The sequence below is a fragment of the Crocuta crocuta genome, unplaced genomic scaffold (assembly GCF_008692635.1).
Source record: "Crocuta crocuta isolate KB4526 unplaced genomic scaffold, BGI_CrCroc_1.0 scaffold131, whole genome shotgun sequence".
NCBI lineage: Eukaryota > Metazoa > Chordata > Mammalia > Carnivora > Hyaenidae > Crocuta > Crocuta crocuta.
The window spans coordinates 722,219-742,756 of record NW_027528977.1 but is presented as its reverse complement, the minus strand read 5'-3'; the positions used below and the strand labels follow the sequence as shown (position 1 = coordinate 742,756).

At 40.7% G+C, this 20,538-nt stretch overlaps 1 protein-coding gene across 2 annotated transcripts; it reads right to left on the bottom strand.

Annotated features, from left to right (window-relative positions):
* Window positions 1-2,994: 2,994 nt before the first annotated feature.
* On the bottom strand, window positions 2,995-19,144 carry MACIR (macrophage immunometabolism regulator). Of its 2 annotated transcripts, XM_077757152.1 has the most exons (3): window positions 18,993-19,144; window positions 13,038-13,127; window positions 2,995-5,466 (listed from the first exon to the last, which is right to left on the bottom strand). In XM_077757152.1, exon 3 carries the CDS (start codon window positions 5,441-5,443, stop codon window positions 4,820-4,822), a length of 624 nt encoding a protein of 207 aa, XP_077613278.1. In that variant the 5' UTR covers window positions 5,444-5,466; window positions 13,038-13,127; window positions 18,993-19,144; the 3' UTR covers window positions 2,995-4,819. The 2 variants fall into 2 exon arrangements, with proteins under 2 accessions (XP_077613278.1, XP_077613279.1); XM_077757153.1 differs by lacking the exon at window positions 13,038-13,127.
* Between the last annotated feature and the right edge of the window lie 1,394 nt (window positions 19,145-20,538).

The following is a 20,538-nucleotide window of genomic DNA, read 5'->3' as shown; positions in this document are numbered from 1 at the left end:
AGGTGAGGAGACAGGACCTGGAGCAGCCTCCTACTCAAAAACATTCAGACCACTTACCAGTTCACAGTATAACCTACTGTAGGGAGTGTAGGGGTGTGGGGGGTGGTGGTGAAGAAATAGGTTTTATCTCCTGTGTAATGCTTATCAATTCAGGAGCAGCTGCCTAAAGCACTGGGTTGGGAAAGATCTGGACTGGGTGAGAGACTGCGCACTGATGGATTAGTGATGTCTGCCCCACTCACAGGGGAGGCGCATGTATGCTCAGTGTTTGCCATCCTAGCTCCAAGCACTTGGCCAAAATCTCCATTTCAGTAAGTTCAAAAACTTCTTCCTGCTTCAGTTCCTTTCCTAACTGAAGCATTAGGCCGGGGATAGAGGATTCAAAAGTCTTCCAGATATATATTGCTATGTATCCTTTTACATAAAAGTTTGGTAAAGAATACTCTTCCTGGTGAATCAGACTGAAAGGTCACCATGACGCACCTTGTGTTCCCCGCTCTTGCCCATAGCTTTTCCACAAAAGCAAAAGCATCAAAGCTCTTCATTCCAGAAGCGACACCAGCCAGGATCACTTAAGGACTCCAGCGACGGTGCAGCTACTCTCTTTCATTCTAGTAGATGCTGCATCCTTCAGTTTAAAGAACTCTATTCTCCTCATCCTGTGCTTTCCCATACATCTGTACATCAAAGACAACCCCAAGATCAGGGGTAACAACATTAGGAGATTCGGTTTCTGACTTTTCCTCTGAAATCGTTTCATAAAACCTTGCACAAAGCCGTTTCACAATGGTTGAGAATATAAATTCAGTATCTCCCCCAACAGGAGCAAAGAAATGTCCTAGGGGCTCAGCAAACTCAAAATAACATATCAAACCCCATTCTTCTTTGGATTTGTTTCTGGCAGTGCTCCCCTCAGCCAGAAAAATCCTTAATTTTTTTAATGTAAAAGATCAAAGAACCCATTTCATAATTCTTATCTAAAGCAGCATATTACAAAGCAAAGCACATCAAGTAGGGACAATCTCCACTTCCAGCTTTATAATCGAATTTATTTTATTTCTAAGGCAATCTTCATCAAGTTGCACTTTCCTAATCAAATTATATTGTTTAAAAAGGCAATTTTGCTTACTACTCACTGTCCCCTCTACATTATGGTAACGTGCACCCTTGCTCTCTCCACCCCAACCCTTCCAAAGCTCTTCTGCCACTTACAAACTGCTTGATGGCCTCTCCTCCTACTTTCTCTGAGAACAAACCACTTATGCCAGGGTCATTTAAACGTTCCCTTAAAATGTTTTCAGCGGTTGTAACGAAACAAAAGTCTTTCCAAGATAAAAGTATGTCAGAATGAGAAAATAAGTAAAAATCCATTCCTTTTCTCGAGAGTTCAAGAAATATTCTTTGCTCAGTTAAAGGCCAATTTGCCTTTGTAAGTTAACTTACAATCTTATAAAAGCTTCCCAAATCCCAAATGTTGGAATCATTTAAATAATTTTGCTAGGGAAGGAAATAGACACACACGCAGGCATTATATAAGGAGAAACAGCCTAGAACAACAGTAGCCTAGCTGAGCCGGAGTCTGGAAGATCTGTGGGTTCTAAGCCAGTTTACATCTTAATCTACCACCAAAAGTCTTTTTCTCCTTGACTGCTGACTACAGGAGCCCTGGAACAGAGGTACAGACACAGTCAGGCAGAAGTCAGAGGTGCAAGAGAGGCTCACCTCAGATTGGAGCAAAGAGTGAAATTCCACACAGGGTGCCTGGGGGGCTCAGTCGGTTATGGGTCCGACTTCGGCTCAGGTCATGATCTCATGGTTCATGGGTTTGAGCCCCATAGAGGGCTCTGCGCTGACAGCTCAGAGCCTGGAGCCTGCTTTGCTTCAGATTTTGCGTTTCCCTCTCTCTCTGCCCCTCCACAGCTCACACTCTCTCTTTCTCTAACTCAAAACTAAACATTAAAAACATTTTTTTTAAAAGTAAAATTCCATTGCCTTTCTATACATCAGCTGAGCCTCTAAAACATAGTATTCTTCCAAAAAGGAAAAAAAAAAATCGTATGGTACTGCAATTTGTTTAAAGGCAGGCACTGTATAACATCATCAGGTGCCTTATGGCCAACAGAGCCCTGTTTAGTATGAAATACTAAGCTGAATAAAAATGGGGGAGGGGGGAAGAGCTCAAAACCAGAAACCATATGAAAAGTCTATACAAAATGGGATTGTTTTTTTCCTGCAGCTAAAAGTGATCCAGACTAGGGGTGCCTGGATGGCTTAGTCGGTTGATCGTCCGACTTTCGCTTGGGTCATGATCTCGCGGTTCGTGGGTTCGAGCCCCACGTCGGGCTCTGTGCTGACTGCCAGCTCAGAGCCTGGAGCCTGTTTCAGTCTGTGACTCCCTCTCTCTCTGACCCTCCCCTGCTCACGCTGTCTCTCTCTCTCCTAGAAATAAATAAAACATAAAAAAAAAAAAAAAAAGTGATCCAGTCCAACCATTTTTCTTGATAGGACACTACCTACATTAGGAGCACAAGATCATGGAGGGCAGAGAAAACAAGACTGAAAAAAGCTCTCCAAACACACTTTGTAAACTACGATCTAGACTTTCAAAACTTACAACCAAACTGAAATTTATTTCTCTTTACTAACCAGATCATTGCAAATATGTCGTATCTCAAACTTCCTACCCCTTCATTTTTGCCACAGAGGTTCACTTGTCTTTAAAACCAAAACGAAAGAGCAACTATTTTTATTTAGTTCAAGAAATGACTTAGGTGCACACGCAGGGACAGATCTCACAGGCACCCAGTTGTGCTTCCTCATGGACTGAATACATACCATTGCCATGAATATATCCTTTACCCTGAAATGCAAATGAGGTATGAAAGTAATTTTTTTTTACAAAAATGAGCCCTAAAAACAAGTCCTTAGGTAGAATTCTTTAACAGTAACTAGTCTGCTGATGATGGACCTTGTTTAAAGCACCACACAACAATGTGTGTTTACATCACCCTTTTATTTCATAGTTAGAAATAATACAGTTCCACAGGGTAAATCATCAATAAATAACGTTGTTTAATCATTAAACGTAAAAATCCCAACTCTTTGGCATCTGACAGGATTCTATTTCTTGTCAAACTAATGACTGTATAGATATAGTTAATCTTAGTGATCATTCGTCAATACAATATGTTACAAAGGTGCAATTTACTTTGAAATATACAACAGCTGAAAATTTCCAGCCCACCAAGAAATCTGATCAACTCAGTCTTAAGAAATGGGTCAACTTCCCCAAGGCTCTTTCACATGATTTGTCTCAGTGAAAGTATAATAAATGTTTATTTAAGAGTTCCTAGGGTTTTCTAATACTTACTCTGTTCTAAATAGAGTTTGCATTCATTCTGGCTAAATAAAAGTCATATCTGCACCAGGAATGACCCACTCATTAATAAAAGGCGTTCTTATTTTATAAGCAAAATTGCTAACACCTAAGAAACTCACAGTCCCCAAAATAAAATTTAAAATAAGCAGTTCTATGCTGCCAGAAATGCCAATTCGGTAATAAATTGCACCTTCAAGAGTCAACAAAGAAAAAAGAAATAGAAACTTTTACAAAAGGTTAAGTTACATACATTTTCCTCAAAATATATTCAAGAATAGTTGAGCTGTATTTGTTACTAAAGCCAGGGCATTATTTCTTTAGCAACAAATTAAACCAGTGCAATTGACATAAATTGTTAAGTAATCCAGGATTAACCCATTAAAACTGTGGAAGCCCTTTAGGCTCCCACACTAATCCTAGAAACTGAAATTTCAATGAGCGCTCTGAGCTGCACAGAACTAAAACTGGAATGACCCAATGCCATGCTGAATGGTATCACTTCATACTTAGTTTAAGCATTCGAGAGTAGAAATCATGAGTCCTTCTATTAAAGTTTCATTCACTTACAGAACATTCAGATGCAAACAGTATTATGCCTATCATCCACAATTAAAAGAATCCTTTCCGTTTTAAAGTTCCAGATGAATTTTAACTTAGAAAGGTAACTTTTTTAACTTATGAAAAGTTCATATTGGAAACTTTCTGGAAAAGCTTCCCCCCACCCATTGTAAAATAAATACTTTGTATCCCAAATTTAATTGTATTAAGACACACTTTAATAATGCTATAAAGAAATATTTTACAGCCATAGAGATCAATAACTTTCCATGCGGAAATAAAAAAATTCATTGCTCAATAGTATTATTGAGGCAAGTGAAGAAAGATTATTCTCTTGTCAATCTGAAATGTTAATTTGTTTCAGTGCAAAACCAGTTATAAAATCTTTAAACTCAATATTTAAAAATAAAAAGTGGTCCAATTCAGCAATGTTCAAGTTCTAAATTTTGTAAAACAAATCATTACATACATTTTATAGTAAAATACAGAGATTAAAGAAGTACTTGAGTACTTAAAGATATAAATTTCTAATGAATCATACCAAGTCAGCAACAACCAAGCAGATAACATTCCCAATTTGAGTGTCAGAATCATAAAGATGGTATTACTGTACCGAAGCCTTTTTTCCTAGCTAAAAAGCTATACAGACTAATGGCCAACATTCTGTTTTCTTTGCAGTTGCGTACTCTAGAACGATTTTCCCCCAAGTACCTGTGATTTCATTCCTGTAGTCGAAATTTGATCCAAACAATTTTTATGTTCCAGGAACACTGAGCTGATATAACCATCTATAACATGAAGAGTCCTGTACAGAGTACAACAGTGGATTTTTCCAGCCAAGCACAGGCTGACCTAAACTGGTTTACACTCTCTGCAAGTCATTCATGTATTATTCCTAGCAAACACACGGTCCCCTCTGAGGGTTAGGTGTTGAAGCTGGTACTGGAGCACTTCTGTGTCAGCTGGCTCCTTGATGTTCATTTTATCTAGATTGAGGTAGTCCAGAGATTTGGAGTGAGCCCTCTTACCTTTAAGAAGACAAAGAGGCAGGGGCCCATGGAGGGCCTTGTAAGGTTCATAAGGTAAAGATTTAGTGCACTTGTCTCCTGAGCTGGGCATCCGCCTTCGCCTCCTGCCATTGACCGCTGGAATCTCGTATGGCTGGTAGTACCTACTTCTGGTTTTATACAAACGAGAGGAACGTGCAAGTCCCGCATCCAGCTGTTTGGAGCGCAAGGAAGGCACAGCTTCTCCCTTACTCTCTTCACCTCCTGTGCACTTCTGGGCTAACTTCAGGAGTTCCTCACCGGTTGTGAAGCCCACCAGATAGTTAGAGTCCATGTGCAGAATCTGGTAGCCCGACACAGTCCGGCGCATCGGCGAGCAGGGCGTGCTGGAACAGCGCGGCTTCTCTGCTTCTGCCTTTCCCGGGGAGCTCGCCTCCGCCACTGGCAAGGGCAGGGTGGCCAGGGTGCTTCTGGTCTCTCCATTAACATCCACTTCCATTTTAGGCACCAGTCCGCACACCCCTGAAAGCAAACAGACTCAGATTGTAAAGGTATGAGGCACAGAACCCTGGGCCAAGCTGGTCATTGTAGAAGGCTCAGGGAGCATGAAATAACACTGGCCTGAAGAACAGCCAGCGTACAACCGCCAGATTTTTATCTGTGTCTATAAAGCATTCCGGAGCAGGCATAAAATGACTACTACTTCTCTGACTTCAAGAACTCAAAGGCAGGTTAAATTAAAGTCTGGAGGACTATTAAAAGGTTCGGATGAGGAGCAAACAGAAAACAATACTTCTCTAAATGGGGCACTCCACACAATCGCACAGTTTATTCCTTGATGTGATATTAAACAAATCAAATACAGATCTCAACATTAAGCAAATAAAAATATACACAGTTTTGCAACTGTGTATAAATGTTCCCAGCTTGAAAATTTAAATCTTTACACTTTCCATCATTTAATTTAAAATAAGTGCTTGGCTCTTCATGCCTACGATTTTTTTTCCAACTGTGTTTGAGGGGCATATAAGGAAAGATGAAAACGGATGAATTTCTACAAAGGTTCCAATCAGATCCCCAATTTTTTTTTTTAAGGTATGAAGGTGCCTTCAGGATAAGTTCCTCAAATGTTGTGGATACTCTTCCTCCCATATCCCCAATAAATTGTTTAAATCAAACCATTTTGTAGTTTAAAAATAAACCCCAAATCCAATAAATCAGGCCATTTTTAATACTGAATTTATATAAAATATCAGATGCACTTTGACTATTTAACCAGAAAATATGCTATTGATTTGAGAGTTATTTTATTTTGCAATACCTAAGGCCCTGCATTTTGAATAATTTAAAAAATGGCAGAACAATTCTCAATAAATGCTGCTATTATTCATCACGATTACCACATTACACAGTTTGGAAAACCCAACTGATAACAAGTACCACAAATAATGGCCAGGTTTCTAGAAAGCTGCAGACAAATCAAATTTTGGAAAATAAAATAGTAAGAAAACCGAGCGACATCCCTGTCATCTCAGGGAAACTTTATTTCTACTCGAGCATCAATTAGAAGTAGGAAACCAGAGTTTATGTGTCTCAGATTGCTAATCAAAATGATGTCAAATAGTAACAAACTTTAAGATGAAAAATTTATTGAAAAATAAATTTATTAAATTCTTATAAACCCCTTTGTAAAACAACCTTTTCGTAACTGAAGCACTTCCCAATGTTTGTGTATTCATTTAAAATCCAAGCAATTCTAAAGCTTAACTTAAAAGAAAAAAATAAAGAACCTTATTTCCTCATTTACACACTATACTTTCCTTCATTAGAAAATAAACCGAGGGGCGCCTGGGTGGCTTAGTCAGTTAANAAAAAAAATAAAAATAAAAAAAAATAAACCGAGACTATGAAGAAGTTCCCAGATACTATTCTGTCCTCACTACAGCCCAAAACTATAGCACAACTGAAAACTAACAATAATAAGGATTCCTGAGATACATACAGCAAACGCCAAAGGGATCCACAGAGCTCTACTTACTTCTTGCTCTAAATCTTAGACTATGCATTTCCAAATTGAATTTAATCAAAATACTGTAGCTCTTCAGATCTTCCGGCCTTAAAGTGATTGGCTTCATTCTATATTACTAATGTAAAAATAAATTTCTATTTGACCGTGTAATTTATTTCTCTGTTAACAGGACAGGAATCGTAGGTGACTATCAGCTACTATGACATGCATGCAAAAAGCTGAAGATTTCTTATCTAATCAACTTCAGAGAACCCAAGCCTCATCAAACCTTATGCTGAATAAACAAATGGTGACTCTAAGCCAAATGACAAACTAATTTAATACTTCCTTTCTCACTAATTCTATAGCCCAGAAGGAGCACAGGAGGACAGATCCAAGGTCTCCAACCTACCTAAACTGACAGGCAGCTACAGGCGGGAAGTGTAGATACTTCTCTAGATATTCCATTCTGAAAGATGAGGAGAGTCAGTGAGGCTAAAATCAACAGGGGCTGCAGAGGAAAGGAAGCACACACCCAGATGGATGCCCCACGCAAGAATGATCTAGGTGAGGACACTCCAGCAGTTAGTCCACATTAAATGACACAATGGTTTAGGTCTCTTCCAAATCTGGTAACCCATGACAAACCACAGACCTCGACCAGCCACCTTCCTGCATTCTCATTTGTTCCTTTATATACTTTCCTAAATCCATGAGTTCACACTCCACCCATTCTGATTTGGGTAACAGTTCAAACAGAGCTAGAATGGAAGTCTTCTTTTTTTGCCTCTGAGGGATAAAAATAGCTAAGCAAGGTAACACACAAAACCACCATAAAGAAGAGCAGGCACAAGCTTCTGTGGTCAACAGGACTAAAAGTTTGTTCCTATACTGAGCCAATTCTACTGCATCAGGGCAGACCATCAGGAATTCTTAGAATTGCTAGAGGATGAGGAGAAAGAATGGCAGGACACAAAGGTCTGACAGAAAAAGGCAGAAATTATATATTATCTAGAAAATAAGCACCTAGAAAATGAGAAAACTTAAGACAGTGAGTAAAGTGATGTATAAACGTCAAAATTTGATGGGACATGAAACATGAGGTATGTAACCACCACTGCTTGAGTTTTCCAGTTTCCAGCAGCCAAACAACACACATGAAATATCACCTGGCCTGGGCAAAACTACCTACCAGGATCTGCAGACATCAATCTATCTGATAGACAAATGATTTCACCCAGACTGTCAAAAAAAAAGAAACAGCTATGGTTTAAGAGCTCTGGAAATTTCAGCCAAGCAGCCCTGGTGTAAGAAATCTATCAGGTTTTGCTAATAACGTGTGCTCTCTTGTTAGAAAACACTACTGAACCATAAAGTCAAAGAAACAAGCATTTCTAATATACTCTTAACAAATATTTAGCCTAGTAACTAAGGTCAATACTCTACATCAGATTTCTGAATTACAGTCTCACTGTGCCAGAACATAAAAACGCTATTTGAGATACACACAACAGGCTGCAACCTACTGAATTTCTTCTGACGCACAACTGTAAATTCTGGAGAACTGTTTGCACTTTTTGCTACAAAAACATCAGTATTTCTGCTCCAAACAGTCAGGCAGTCTCAAAACTAACAGCTCTTTGAGGTGGCTTCATTGGTGTGTGCAGTGTGCTGCCAAATGCATGAGAACATCTTGAGACCTTAATATTCATGTAGGAGTGTCAATGGTGCAACAACCTGAACTCTTGCAGACTGCTTAGGGTTTTTTTCTTAAAGGCTCCTTTTTAATTCATGTATTGCCTTTCTAAAGAGCACCCAACTGTGCAGCATGAAGAAAGCTATGTGGCGGCTGGGTTTCAGAAAAGGCAACGCTGGTTGGCAAATATTTTGTCTTTAGCTAGGTGGAATGCTGACCAAGCAGCATGCCTTCCATTCTTCAGTGTGACTGAAAGCAAACTTTTTATGCTATTAAGTTCCTTAGAACTTCCTGACTGCCTCTGCACACTGGAGCAAGATCCTGGGAGCAGTTACAGAATCAACGTGCACAGGTTATCTCTTAAGTGGGCAGAAGTAGTACAGAACACATCTACAGTGTGTCCTGAAGAAGTGTAGGTACTTATTAATTTTGCAATCCTACAAAAAAGTAAATAAATAAAAATACACCAGTGACGCTAAAGACAGATGTCCAGTATTTCACACAGCAAAATTTCTTACTAAAAACACTGATTAGGAAACATGGCGACCATGACTACAACTGGAGATGGCCTTGGTTTGGCAGAACATGCTTTGTATTTTTACCATGAAAAATTTGCTTATGGGTTTGTTATTCTTTACAAACCGCTCATGACTAAGCATTTTGTTTCATATCCTAAAATAAACTGCGCATCACAAATGCATACTGCCAAGATAAAAGATGACAAGAACTGTTGTAAATACTGCAGGTATGTGCAACAGGCACCCTCTCCCACCGCACCAATAAGAATGAACATGAGGCGGGAAATCAGGCACAATGCTAACTTCTGGACGGCTGAACACCAGAAATCAGAGACCAACAATAACCTTATTGATTCCATTAATGCCTTTCATATATAGTTTAAAGCAAAAATAAAAACTGGAAACAGAAAACGGGAAAAGTATTGTTATAATAAGAAAAGCAGCAAAATCTCTGTTGATAGAAGAGTCTGGAACAATACAATGAGAACAGAAAAGTCAACTTGTAGCTGAACACTAGTTTTAAAAGTGAGTTTCTTAAGTTCCAAGAACACATATAATGCATACATATCTTTTAATTTTTTTTATATAATTAAAAAACATTTTTTAATTCCTATCAGTTCCCTCACAATCTAATCCATCACAAAGGTACTGACATTTACTTATAAAACACAAAAGACCTGACAGTATTCACGGGTGCCATTTATTTCTTTGAAATAGATGAGGATTCAAAATTAGATAACACTCAAAATCAGATGTTACAAGGTTACATCTTCTGCTAGAAAATGTACACAGTGCGTATTTTAAAAACACTACGTACCACATGCAATTATGAATTTTGGTTGCAACTAACGCCAACAGGTACAAACTACAACACACATGTAGGGAACCCAGTATAGCGAGATGAGCACATTCAAAAGACTGTGACCTGTGTAAAATCTGTTCAGCTTTGAACATTCCCCAGGAAGTCAAACTTCCTAAGCATTTGGCACAAGGAGCCTTAAAAAAATATAACCTAAATGCCTTAGCTCCTTAGGCCAGCTCTGAAAATAGTTGAGAAGTTTCACAACTGCCATACAAAGAATTCTTTTTGAGAAATAGTGCATTCTGGGAATGCATTTTTTTTTAATCAGGCTATCAAAAAAAGTCACCACCAGTAATCAAAAAATTGTTCCATATGCTTGAACTGCTTTTAGTAACTCACAGCAATTCCATTTAAGAGAAAACAGATATAACTGTCTAAATATACAGAACAAAAATGTCACCATGTGAACCAAATCCTTTTCAAGAAATGAACCATTTGGAATAAAGCCGGCTCTTGGAAAATGGAGTCTCTTAAGCATGACTACTGTCAATCTAGTAATATCTAGAACTGCCTAATTTGAATGCCAGAATGAGCTTGGATGGCATGGATGCTGAACTTCTGAAGCCATGAAGGCAGGGCCTTGCCCAGAGCCAGGCACGTAGTTCCTGATTTCCTGGCTCTGTCAACTTCATCATGCTGGGCTTGCAGCACACAGTTCCCAAACTTGTACTCATGCTAACATCATCCAAGGAGCTTCAAGAAATACTGATGTCTGTGCTCTGCTTCAGATTTGCAATTAAATTCATCAGGGGTACAGCCTAGGCTCTCCAGAAGATTCTACCATGCAGACACGTTCAGGAACTTGTCAGAGAACTTATTAGGTAGAAGAATTTCACTCCTGTAAGTCCCTGCCTTTTTCTGTTTGTTTGTTTTCAATCAGTGATTATTGGTCATCTTGGTGGGTATTATTTTTGTATGTTTCGAATTGCTAACAACCTACCCGAAGGCCTTCTAACTTACTGTTTCTAATCCACTGTGGGATTAAAAACTATTTGCTAACTGAACTTGTTAGAATTGGATATAAGATAAAAATAAATCAGTGCTCAATGAGAACAGGGCCCCATCATCTGCACATACTTTGGTTTAGTTACTTTAGCTTTTTAGCAGCCTCTGTCAGATACAGCTCTTTGGACAGCAGTCTGGCAATTACCTGTACTTTAAATAAGTGGCATTGAATATACCACCTACCCTACTTGTAGGCATTTACCTAAGAAGAACAAAAATATATGTTCACACGAAGAGCTGAATATGAATGCTTTTAGCAGTTTCATTCTTAATCACCAAAAACTGCAAACAATCCAAATGTCCATCAACAGGGAAATGGAAAAAGAAAGTGTGGTCCATCCAAACAATCGAATATCACTCAGCAACAAAAAGGAGCAGACTAGCATTACACAAGTGAAAGTTGCAGACAGAAAATGTTACATACTGTATGATCCTATTTATAGGACATTCTGGAAAAAATCAATGACTGCAAAAGGCTACAAAGGGGTATAGGGAATCTTGGGGGATGATTAAAATATTCTACACATTGACTGTAGTGGTCATTCCACAACTGGATACATTTGTCAAAACTCATTAAACTACACAAAAGGGTGAATTTCACTATATATGTTATACGTCAATATGCCTGACTTTAAAAATAAAAGAAGCCTGTCACATATTTCCAAGGTTTTGACTATCCTCATTTTAAAAATTCTTCAAATTATCTAATCTCAGAATCTGAGGGAATCTTAATGGCTGTTCAATGTGTATTTGAATACCTCCAATTACAGGTAACTTACTACTTCTTGAGTTGGTTCATTTCACTTTGTGCAGACATGTTAGACTGCTCTTTCATTTACAAATATATCTATAATTATGTATACATACATATGTCTACAGGCATGCTTCTAGAGAAAAAGATATAGACACACACACACACACACTCCTGTACCTTCTTCTCACTTCTCCCAGTTTTGTGCTTTCTTTAAATTAGATGAGTTAATAACCCAGCCACATTATTTCTTACTCAATATCTTCTAAAAGCATTTTGTACTTTCAGTTTTCAAACTTCTTGCTTTTTCCCTCAAAACTGAAAATTTCGTAATGTTTCCATTTGGTCAAAGTTTTAAAATGCATTTTCATAAATCTGATAAGCAATATTTACCTACTGACACAAAAGTGTCTGTTTTTCCCCATCATTCTTTTGAGTCATTGTGCTGCTGACTGCTAATTTGAAAATCACTCATTAGGAAACTAGATTTTTTTCCCCAAGGATTCCCCCCCACCAAGGATTATGACGACTCTAATTCAAAGCAAGGACCTACAAAGACACTGCCCAAGCAGAATGACATACCAAAGCACGAACGCACACTTATATACTTTTTAAAATGCTAAAAAGCCACAAAGATCATTATTAAATGTTTTTCACCTTCAAAGAGGTGGAGTCACATGGATACCCGTGTTAGCACAGATACACAGATGACACACTGAAAAAGAACTAAAAGAAGACAACAGCCCTGAATAATGTTAACAAGTTTAAATTCATGGCATAATAAAAGGAATGTCACACCTGCGGTGAACCGCTAACATGACCAAGTAAAAACGATGCTCCCTTCAGTCACCTGTTTGCCACTCTTTATGTAAGATAATATACAACTGGAACTTTTCTGCAAATTATTGTGCCAATCCCTAGGGATTCAAGCTTTACTAAAATTTCCCTGAAATTAGAGCAACTACCTCGTAACCACTCTATTTTGAAATCTTACCCCATAAAACCTCCTGTGTCTTAGGGGAAGAAGAAAAAAATGTACCCAATCAATAGAGCAAACACTTCAAGATAATAACATTCTCATTCTGCAACAGTAATTTCAGTTCTCATCATGAAAAAATTCGTAACTGTAGTACACATATTTGCAATGATACACTGACATTTCACATTAATCTCTTTACGCGGTCCTTAAATCACATTACGATACTACGTTCACACAACTGGTTAACAAACAGAAAAAGCAAAATATAACTCACCAGACTAAGTCCCAGAAGATGTCACTGTACAATGTCCAATGAGTCCCAAGGGAACACAGGCATACTATTTTTTCTGCTCTACTCCAGATACTAATGGAATATAAAAATAAACCTTTAATTTAACAAGTAACACAACTTACAAAGCAATTATAAGAATTCTAACTGCAAAAGAGGATGAAACTAGCAGGAGGTACTAACACCAGGTACAGGTTAGAGAAGATACATTATTAATTCATTTGATTAAAACAATTTGAGTTTGTTCAGCTAAATAAAACTTCAAACATCTCATCGTGTTTGTTCCTCTGTATTATGCTGCTGAAATTCAACCCTGACACTAAGAGCAGCTAACTGGGCTAAAGAGAGAGACACAAAAACTTTGGGGTTTAAAAGTCAATTCTACCGCCTCTTCATGTGTTCAGGAGATTCAGCGTGTCCTATGGAAAAAGTAACCCTGAGGCTGAGGTCAAAACAAAGAGGTCCTAGCCCTGGCCTTGCTAACAGCTCTGCCTCTTGACCTTGCTTCAAGGGTAATATTTAATACGAAGACAATATCATCCTTCCTCCTCATACAGTTGTTACGTAGATCTAATGAGAGGAGGCAGGTGAACATGTTCTGCAAAGTCCTTTATGGATGTGTGATGTTACTGTAATGTAATTAGGTTTTGGCGTCTACACATTTTAGCCACAAAATAGCAACGATAAAAATCCTTCATAAGACTGCTGCTTAGAAAACACTGTTTTTCTTTCTTTCTTTTTCTTGAAGTATTTGAAAAATACTTCTTCAGAGTTACCATATTGCATAAAGTTTCTAGCATTTATCTCCTTTGTGTCTTGCCCTTACCTGGGAAGGNTGAATATTTCAGGGCTACATCTATCACAAAGTGAGATAAATTTCATTTTGACTTTTAGAAATTTTAGAATGAAAACCCAAGATGAGGAACATTGGGAAAAAATCTGGATCTGTTTTAATGCAAAATAAAGAATAGTTTTCAAAACCCAAGTAAAATCTCAAACTTTCATAGAATTTGCATCACATACTTGGTGATACACGCTTCTTTTCAAACTTGTAAATGCACTGAAGAAATATATTTTCCAACATTTTTCAACAGGCAAAGAAAAATCAACCTAAAACTTCAGTCTGGATTGGAAGACAGAGGAGCCTTAAAGTAATTATCCAACTCGTGCCTGGGAGCTGATGTCTAGGAAATGGTTGGTAATTTCATAGTAAACAAAGCGTAGTAACTGATTATCCCTAATATGGCAGTGCCAAGCCAAAAATAGAATACAAACACAGAGTTCAAGGGAGCCACCCGGGCAACACCAAGGTGCAGCAGCTCCTTCACAGTCTCATTTTTTACTCATTTCGGACTTTGCTTTCTGTTGTGTGTGTACCACCTGCTCTCTGTGCACAGGGGCTAAGATGAGGAGGATAAAGATGATGAAAAGGGGAAAAATTAAAAGAATGAGACCAGACACTAGTATAAGAATTTAACTTAAAGACTGCCTATAAAGGAAACTAGTTAAAAAAACAACAAAACAAAAAACGAAAGGAAGGGCTAACCCTCATCTACTAGAAACAATTGAGTGTAATTTGAATGTTCCCAAAGGACTGGGTTTTTAATAACAAAGCAACCAGTATTTTTGAACACCTTCTTTATGCCAAAAGCTGTAAGCGATTTATAGCTATTCCATGTGGAAAATACGACTCTCACTTTGAAGTATTCAACCAAGTAATACTATTTGAGAGTCCGAGCAAGAATCTGAACGCCTACCAGTCTGACTCCAAAGCCCATAGAGACTGGCATAATGGGGATGATGAGTTAATACACTTTGTTTACTATGAAATTACCAACCATTTCCTAAATATCCACTTCAGCTCCAGGGCAAGCGGAGATAATCACTTTAAGGCTCCTCTGCTTTCAAATCTAGAATAAAGTTTTAGACTGAAATAGCATTTTTAGAATACTTTAAAAATCTATAAATCTCTTAACACTTGCAACTGATTCTGGCCAATGTTTTGAACATGAAGGCTTGGCGAGGTATCAATATCTCCTCTCAAAAACAGTCAGCAAGAGGGAAAAGCACTCACGTGAAATTCTTACAAGATGTACTAAATGCTGTGTAGAAAGACAGACTGAAGTAAACAGACCAGAAGCTAGAATACATAATGCTTCCAGCTAGAAACAGTCGAAACAAACAGAAAACCCTGTGACATTACCCTGTAAGCACTGTAAACAGGGAAAACTAAGCATGGCCAAGGACTTCCCACAGGCCTCTGGGTAGGGAGGCCATGAGTGACTAAGCAAAAGACACCCAACACACCACTGCAAATGAATCTTCTGCAGACAGAAAAGTTTGCAAACATTAACTAGGAAGTGTGTCAAATTTCACAGGCAAGGTGATAGATAGCAAAACAGGTAAATAAAGAAGAATGTCCTTCAAAAGTAGGGTGGCCATGTGTCTGTTCAGAGCTGGTTCTCTGGCATGATTATTTATAGCACGCCCTTTATCTCTCGAAAGTGTCCCAGTTTGGCAATTACACTGTTATTCTACTCAAAAGTAATATTTAACAATGAAAAGGCAATGCATTAAAAGGGGGAGGGGAAGGGAAAGAAAGTCCCTTCTGCTTGCACACTGGCTTCCCATACAGATCTGAAACGTATTTCTTTGGGGGTATCCACTGAGCCATTCAATTATTCATTTACTCATTCTGTCATTCAACAATATTTCTTGAGTCTTATCCCAGCATTGTACAGGCACCAAGGCAAATACAAGAAGTGAAGCTGGAGATTAGGTGAGAAGGAAAGACAGACAGACATGGAAATACAGACATCTAACACACAGAAAGGGAAACTTGAGTGGTCTTAGGAACCCAGAGATGGAGTGTTTTTTCTACCGAGAGCTCCCACATGGAAATGTTCAAACCCACACAACATCTCTACATTCAAAAAAGCCCTAAGTATCAGTGCACAGATACACTAACAAAAAAGCAATAAGGAAAAAAATTAACATCTATCACTTCCGCACCATATGGTTATAAATATGAAGGCCAGGCAATAGCCTTGCAAATTCTGGTAAATAAATCCCACTAATCATTAAAGATCATGTTATGAAAAGAAAAATTTTACACAAACGAAACTGGTAGAGTAGAGGTTATGGGTTCTAATTCTAGATTCCAAAACACAAAGGAAAAAAAAAAAGGGAAACAGGTAGTATTTCTCAGAGTAGCTGTTTGAGGACAGATCGGTAATTCTAAAAAAAGCACTTGGAAAAAAACAGCAACTTTTAAAAGTTGCATTCAGATTAATGAAAATATTTTGCAACCACCAGTCTCAAAGATTACTCTAAGAACAAAAAAGAGAAGGACCAAAACATCTCCCAAGTCACAGAACACTGAGCAGAAATAAAACGGTTTAGCTGCCAAACGACAGCACACACAATGAAAACAAAATGCTTAGCTGTGCCTACCCTACATGCTCCCCTTAGAGATTCCTTTAACCTTACTTTTCCATTTGTAACTCATAAAAACTAAACCGTCAATAATTTTAAGAGCTGTTGAGTAGGGTGTGACTGTTCCGAAACCATCCTCGACCTTACAAACAAATCACTAATCTCACCAGGGTGGTAAGACAGCCCATAATTGGTTCAGTAAAACAAGTATGTGTCTCTCACGTGAATATCAGTTCTTTCAATAGCAAACCCCTCAAAGTGCAGCATTCATTTTCCCCTCTGTTTCTGCTAGTAGAAATTACAGCTAGATTACCAGTGTTGTCTTACCATTATGTGAAGTCACCCTTCTACTTTTAGAAAAAAACCTGGAGTTTCACTACAAGTATGACTGATGGTAACTGGAAGTGGAGGTCTACAGGCAGTCTTTACAAGAAATTTGCCTCCTAGGAAGCATAACCGAAACCCGACAGGTGCACTCGGTGCAACTGGCTAACCTTCCATATATGAAAGTTTAAAAGCAGGAACTTCTTCGGACAGGCCAGTGATGAAACCAAGAGTTCTCTCTGGAGGAAAAGAGGGGATTCTTCCCCCAGAGGATATAAATCGGCAACGGCAAAGAAAACTTAAGCACTGTATATAAAGTTTTATCACTTCTACCACACCTAAGGGTGTACAATAGACTTCCAAAGTATACAAAGTTATACCAAGAAAGTAAACAAATTCACAGACCATTATGCAAGGTCAATAAATATTCTATGTATTCTTATATCCTATAACAGTCACTACTAAACAGTCTCATTTGCTATTAACTAATATGTTGGCAGAAGCATTTTCTATACACCATTCTTATCAAATCAAGAGGTCTAGGGGCTCATTAATCCTTCTATTTCATCCTAGCCATTTTATTAAGTTTATCATGCACACATGCACACTGAAACCTGTGAAACATTCACTAAACATAATTGTGTAAGCATAAATCATGGCCTTGACTTAATAAAGTACCCAAAGCTTCTACAATAATAACCAACACTTTCGTTTGAAATCACTGGGAAAATAAACTTTGAGAAGAGATCATTTATATCTCCGAGAGTGTAACTTTCTCTACAGGGTTAAAACACACACACACACACAGCAACTAACAACTCTAAATTGTAGGGTGCCTCATCTGAGAAAAACAATGTAAAATGAAGAGTCTAGTAACGTCAGAAATGTTTTGCAAGAATTGCTCTTTGGGCTAGGAGTAGCAAGCATGCGATAAAACGCTTCTGCCTCCATTCTTCCTCAAATGATTAAAAAGTTCCCAGCCCCAGTTTTACCTATGCACAACCGGGCACATACACTGTCAGGCATCTTGGCTCGACACTAATCGCTAACCCACCCGGATGCAAACTGACGTAGGTGGAGAAGCAGGAAGACCCTAAGGATGTAGAACACTTGCAAGGGGAAAAGGATGGGGCCATCGTTCCCTTCATGTTCTCCTTGCTGGCAGATTTGCAGATTCCACCACTAGAGAGAGTTTGGCAGCTTCACAATGGGGCCGCCTGCTCAGCGTCTGACTGCCGCCCGCCTGGAAACCCCTTTCCTCCGCTTATCACCTGCCCTATAAAAGTCCACCTGCGACAAGTGGGGAGAGGGCGGCGATGCCCAACAACAAATCTGCCGCTTTCGCTTCTGGCCATCAAGCTGCCCCAAACTACAAGCGCGCCCCGCCCGCCCCCGCTGTACCCGCAGACGCGCAGCGGGCGCGGGCTGCGGGCTCTCGGGCGACCTCATCCCCAGGACTGCAGCGGGGGCGAGGAGGGCCGGCGAGATAAGACCTCCAGGGCTCGCCCGGAGGCGCTATCTGGCCGGGGCAGTCGCACCGGGCGCGCGGCCGGGGCGCGCCTCCAGAGGCGCAGCAGGCCGGGGAAAGAGCTACTTCTCAATGGGGGCCCGAGGCCGTCTGCCCCGCGGTGCGGGCACGCCGGCGGAGGAGCCAGCGTGCGCGCCAACGCGCCTGGACTTCCGCACCGCCGCGCCGCGGGAGAGGCGCTCCAGATCGCCCCGTCCCCGCACCTCCCCGGCGAGCGCACGCCGCGCGCACACGGGGGCGCACGCCCCCGCACACTCACACGCGCTGCACACTCACGGCGTCTCCAGCCCCACCCCTGTGCCAAGCAGCCGCGGGCTCCCCGCACCCCGCATGGGCCCCACCCAGTTCACCAGACCCCAGCCTCCAGCTCGGGGGCCCCTGGACCAGCTCGCCGAGGCTCGGGGTCCCTGGGGTCGCCTCGTCGCCCGTTCCGGAGGCCCGCCCGCCCGGGGTTCCCCAGCACCGCGCGGGCACCGCGGGCACCGCGCGCCCGGCCCCGACACGAGGCAGGGAGGAAGGGGCGGTGCCGCCACTGGGGCTGGCACCGAAGCTCGGTGACTGGAGCACCCCCCAACCCACTCACCCATCACCACCACCACCTATTCTGCAGCACAAAAGGTTGCAGGCGGAACCGCCGTCCCCGTGCAACCTACCGGTGGCCCAGGGCTCCGCCACCTCCGCCGCGCCTGGGCCGCAGAGCCGGAGAGAAGGGCGGGAGAGGCGCAGGGCTGCGGCGCCGAGATCCGGGCAGAGGCCGCCAGCCGAGCCAGCTGGGTACCCTCTCCTCTCCCACCGCGCTCGGCGCCAGCTACCGCCCGGCGTAGTCCCCGCCTCCTCCTCCGCCTCCTCCGCCCGCCTTCCCGCCCTCCTCCCTCCGGCTGCGGAGGCGCAGCCCCTCTGCGCTGGGCCCGCCTCCTGCGCCCCGCTCCGGCACCGGAGAAAGGGCGGGCCGGCCCGGGAAAGGCGCTCAGAGGCCTGAAGTCGTTGGCGGGGGCGGGGGAGCTGCGGACGGGGAAGGAGGGGAGGCGTCGTAACACCTACTCCCTGTCCAGACCTGCAGCCCGACTGAGGCGCTCCGACGCGCCGGCCTGGCTGCACGCACGTTTCCTCAGTTAGGTGGAGTGGTGATGTTTGTCATTCGTGTCTCTGCTTAAAGGACTCAGCCCTGAGCACACTGGAAGCCCACGAAATTACAAGTTTGACCCTTCAAATCTTAGAAAACTGCTAAATCTCTAGGGACTGGAGTGAGGTGAATTCGAATTCAGATTCTGATTGGATTGGCTATTTTTGAAGCCGCAGACTTGATCTTTTCCATTCTTGTACGAAATTCTTTTCTTTGATCAAGACTTTTCTGCTCGCAACTCATATGCATCTTCTCTGCCAAACAGGTTCACAGACTCAGTGGTAAGAATGTGACACTCAGCTCTCAGGATATGCCAAGACTTTTCACAAGCATTTCCAAATTTACACTTCTCAACGAATTTGTAAGGGAGTGACCAATTATCGACATCTTAAAAATTTGGAATGTTTAACTTCCTCAAGGTCACATGTCTAGTTAGTGCCTGACCTGAGTCTAAACCCAGGATGTGCAACGACGAAATTGTTCATAAATGTTGCTAATTTATGTTTCAGTCCCAATCCAAGACAGTTTATTGTTACTGTTCTTCTTTTTTTTTTTGATAAAATACTTTATCTGAACGCAAAAGGCATAAACTTAATACAAATTTAAACAAATCTTGATTCAAAGTTATTCCAAAATCCCCTGAGAATATAAAGACAAATCCAAATACCCCTATTTCAACAGAGCGATGCCCATTGGCTTCTCCGCTACAAGACACTTTATACTACCTCTCTGTGTCCTAAAGTGAGTATGGGAAGTTAAAGGGAGAAGGAAACTTTGAAGAATATTCTCTAAAGAACAATTTCAGAAAACGTAAATTACTTTATTTCCAACATAGATATGTATGTAACTTCTCAAATAAATGAATGGATTTTATTGTTTTGCATCAGTACTTTAGGACAACACACTGAAAGTTATTTCAGATCATAATCTGTTTGACACAGCAATGAATTGTTCTGATGATCATTCTCATAATGCTACTTCCAAAACATTGTATATTTTGTATTAGGAAACTTCCTTTCATTCTGTCCTGTCTGCTATCTTAAGACCTTTTCGGAAGAATGCCTTGTACTAGCTCT